Source organism: Amblyomma maculatum, chromosome 10, assembly GCF_055883805.1.
Source record: "Amblyomma maculatum isolate TAMU_Amacu chromosome 10, ASM5588380v1, whole genome shotgun sequence".
In the NCBI taxonomy this organism is placed as follows: domain Eukaryota; kingdom Metazoa; phylum Arthropoda; class Arachnida; order Ixodida; family Ixodidae; genus Amblyomma; species Amblyomma maculatum.
Window position 1 is genome coordinate 12171487 of NC_139353.1, and position 4084 is coordinate 12175570.

General features: G+C 39.3%; 1 protein-coding gene across 1 annotated transcript in view; it reads left to right on the top strand.

Moving 5' to 3' along the window:
* Positions 1 to 1299: 1299 nt before the first annotated feature.
* LOC146175610 (uncharacterized) overlaps positions 1300 to 4084 on the top strand; it is a 7998-nt gene continuing 5213 nt past the window's right edge. Inside the window, exon 1 of the mRNA XM_084582003.1 lies at positions 1300 to 1457. Within this exon, the coding sequence (XP_084438129.1) occupies positions 1402 to 1457 (56 nt within the window). The 5' untranslated portion in view covers positions 1300 to 1401. The remainder of the gene's footprint in view (positions 1458 to 4084) is intronic.

Genomic DNA, 4084 nt, shown 5'->3' on the forward strand with positions numbered 1-4084 from the left:
AGCAGCCCAAACCATAACGCTAATTTTTACCCACCAGTTAGGGCAAATCGATTAAATTATTAGTTTGTAAATTTAACCCTACAAAACCCGAATTTCGGAGTGTTTTGCATGAAAATCACGATTTCTCCCCTAAATTCAAGTTGAAAAATAAAGCCAGATTTCTAACCCGTTGAATTTGAAAAAAATATAATACCCAAAAAAGAATAACCCTACTTATATGTCGCTCACATGACGTTTGTTAATGATAAATTCAGCTGCACGTTTTACTAAGAGAGCCGTAGTGTATTTTAATGCACTAAACACGCCTTTTTTGGATGGGTAGACCGCTTTTACAGAAGGATAACGTCTAAACTTTGGTATCTGCTTCTCCACGAAGTGATGGAAATCAATCTTTTGCACCCGGCTTCTTTTGTGGATGCGGTAAAAGTTTTGTCAAAATAAAGCACTTCGTCATGACATCGATGGTGAACGCACATCGAACCACAATACACTTAAGCTTCTTTTGATTTATAACGTTCGACATTCCAAGGTGACTCATGCAATGAGAAACTCTGTAGGGAGGGCTCCAAAATTAAACCACTCCTGGTTCATTACCGTGCACATACCTCGTGCAGTACAGGGGTGCCTTGCCCTTTCGCCTCCATCGAAAACCAGCCTCCGCGGTTTGTACTGAAGCCTTAGACTCAGTTTCTTAGATTCAAGAACCAATAAGCATCCTAGCTGCTCAGACACCAGTGGTGCTATATGCAGAGTAGAAGAGTAAGGTTCCCCTTGACAGCCCACTAGTAGCTGTGCTATATCATGAATACACTTTTGTTCCCAAGTGTTCGTGATCAATTTATTACTAGCTCTAAAAAAAACAGTGTTCGGCGCAACCAAACAGGCAGCCTCAGATAAACTTCCTTTGTACCCTTAAAGATAAGGCATACGCCGAATTTCGTACCACATGACCTTTAGCTTCGGAGACCGCATACATAACTCCTACTCATCAAATCGCTCTCAAATCTGTAACGACACACATGCCTGCCGTAGTCTAACATCATCAAACTCCCGTCGACTGTTGAGCTGTTTCTGAAAACTGCATTTTGACATTTGCGAGAGATTTGCTCGGTATTTAACAGGTCATTAAATTTGATGGTCGTGTAAGGCAAAGCTAAATCTCCGGAAAAAATTTGATTGAATTTTGCAGGCTGTATAAAACTACTGATTTAATTTTCTGTACTCCAGTGAATCCCTCATCTAATTGGGAAAATATCTGACTAGCTTTAGAGATTACAAAAATGTATCGATTTAATTTAGCAGCATATTTCTACGCGAGTATAAATGCCTGTGTGAGATAGGATCTGAGAAGACAGCAACCAGGAGATTCGTTTTTGTCCTTGGCACTGCAATCTGTGCGAAATGAAATGCACTCTGTGCTTCTTGCTTTTCATGGCGATCTCTAACGTTATTGTTGAGTAAGTATGCGCATTTTGTCGGGATTATTTTACTAAACTATTCCTGCTGAAATAAGGTGCATTTATTAATGCGTACCTTTGCCTGGCTCATGAGCACCGAGTATAATAATGGGTGCGCAGGTTTTGTCCGCAATTATGTCGCAGAAGCTTATGTCGATTATAATTGCATAACACTATTGTAGGTCTCAAGTAATTGGACGTAATTAGTAAATTGTCACAAAATCCAAAATTTTAAGCTGAAAAATTATTGAAATCGAGTTAACTAACATCGAGTAATTTGCACTCGACTGATTGCAGGTTTTAATTAACCAGTAATTCGACAAGTTGGATTAATGTGGAGCTTTACACTATAACATCTTCATATATCGTCTTAGTAGCTTCTATTGATGTAATTGATGTTGACTAATTGGAGGTGTTAATTAATTAAGTTAATTAGTACCTAAATGGTAAGTAAAAATATAGCTTTACGTTATATAATTAACTCATATATCTTTGAATAGGTTATGTCGAGTACGAATGCACTACACTTATTGCCGGTCTTATTTATTAGCCGTTAATTAATTATACATGATTGACAATTGAACTGCAGGCTAACGTATCATATATCACTGATAAGATAAGATCTCGATAAGTAGAACAGAAAAAATCAAACGCTAAACCAATCAAAAACCATATAAATCCAAGCGTTAACAGCTAGAGTCCAACTTCGTTCAAAAAATGCTCGAGAGAAGGGAAACAGTGGCACTTAACACTATGAGTTAGCAGAAATTGGCTTAAGCGCCACTGGTAGCCTTTTTAGTGACAGAAGGCGAAACCATTTCTTGGTTCATGGGTGACGTGGAAAAACAGTTACGGCAAAGGTGTCGCCAAAATTGTCTGCATGGACTGTGGATCATCCGTTGTAGGTAATGGTACAAAATTTGGTGTCCAATTTAATCGTAGTATAGCCAACTGAACGGTGACCTCCGAAAATTGGCCCCCTCGAACCTCTGGAATTCAACCTTATCGGAATTGGACCAATATTAATGACTAACCTAATTCGAGTATGGCCAATCCAGTGGACGACTCCCATTCGCGATCGGTCACCCTTGAAAATTGGCCCCTCAGGCCACTGAATTTGACTCAGTCAGGATTTGCCCAAACTCGACGTCTCACTTAATTTGAGTATGAAAAATTGCGTGGCGACCTCCAAGTTTGGGAGTCACCGCCAGAATTTGGCTCCCAGATGCCGGAAATTTGACCTCGTAAGATTTTGAAGAAGAAAATAAATGTATCCGCTAATTCAGGTATGACGAATTCACTTGTGACCTCAAAATATAGGTGGCTAACCCCAAAATGGAGTCCTCCTGGACTTCCTAAATTTGATTTAGTCCGAATTCGGCCATTAAAACGGCAACTAAGTAACTGTGCTGACTATCAAAAAGCAGAACTAAACTAGTCAGGACTCGGGCTACTCACCACGCTTTCGCATTTCTGCACCTAAGCAGATTTAAATGTAGCCTTCAATTTTTATCCACTTTTTAAAATACATGCTCCCTTGACATATTTATAACGATTACCCTACTTAAAATAACAAATTAGCAGTGGCTGAAGTCAGTCTGTGGCACATTGCTAGTAGCCATGTTGAGCACCTCCGAAAATTTTTGTCTTAAATGCAGTTACCTAAATGTACTATCTTAAGTGTAGTTGGATGTACTATCTTCCTAAATGCATAAATATTCATTACACAATAAATGGGTTTTAGAGAGTACCTTTAATGCAAACAGAGTACGCTTAAGGCAAAAATGCTGATCACAAAAAAAAGAAAACGGGTTTTGTTAATTATTAGGCCATACAGATAAGCAGAGGTGTTCCTCTAATGACTGCTTTTATTGCTATTATATCAGCCTTTTTGTTCATGCCGGGGATGTTTAGGCACGAAAATACTTTTGAAGTTGTTCGCAGCAGCGCTATTTATTGGTGCCCTTACACTGCAGTTTATGTTATGCTTTCTTTTGTGTTTGAGGGCTGTATTGCGTGTTAGTTATCAAGCAAATAACAGTGGTTAAGAAAATTGGGTGCCAAGCCAATTTCGAAGCAAAGCGCTGAGGTGACTAGACGTCGGCTTTCTGATTCCCCCCCATGACCATAATATACTTCTGTCCCACTCAACTCCTCGAAACTCACAGCACGCCAGAAGTTCAGATGCCTGCTGCGCTCATAGAATGTTAACATGGCCGCCTGGAAGCTTGCGTAGAGGATAGGCTAGTGTTTTGAGCAGTACCGCGTCCGTGTTGTTAGATGAGATGGCACCGGAGCCGCCATAGCCAATGTAGAGGTGTTAAAATTTATTTTCTTGCATAAATGTATTAGTTATCCAATAAAAATTGCTCACTGAAATTCCGACAAGAGCAACAAGACTATAATCTGGGCACAGTTCTTTTTATTCTTACAACACCACGATTCCAAGCAGAAGATTGCTGAAAATTGGGTAGAAAACACTTTCTTTAGCTTCGGCATTTTTTCCAGCTTCGGCAGTTTTTCCAAAATCCTCAATTTTAATGCAAGCGAAACTTCATATTCAAGCAGTGCAGCTCAACAGCTCATAAACATGCGTTTGAATTTTATATTCTCATGAATAGAACCAA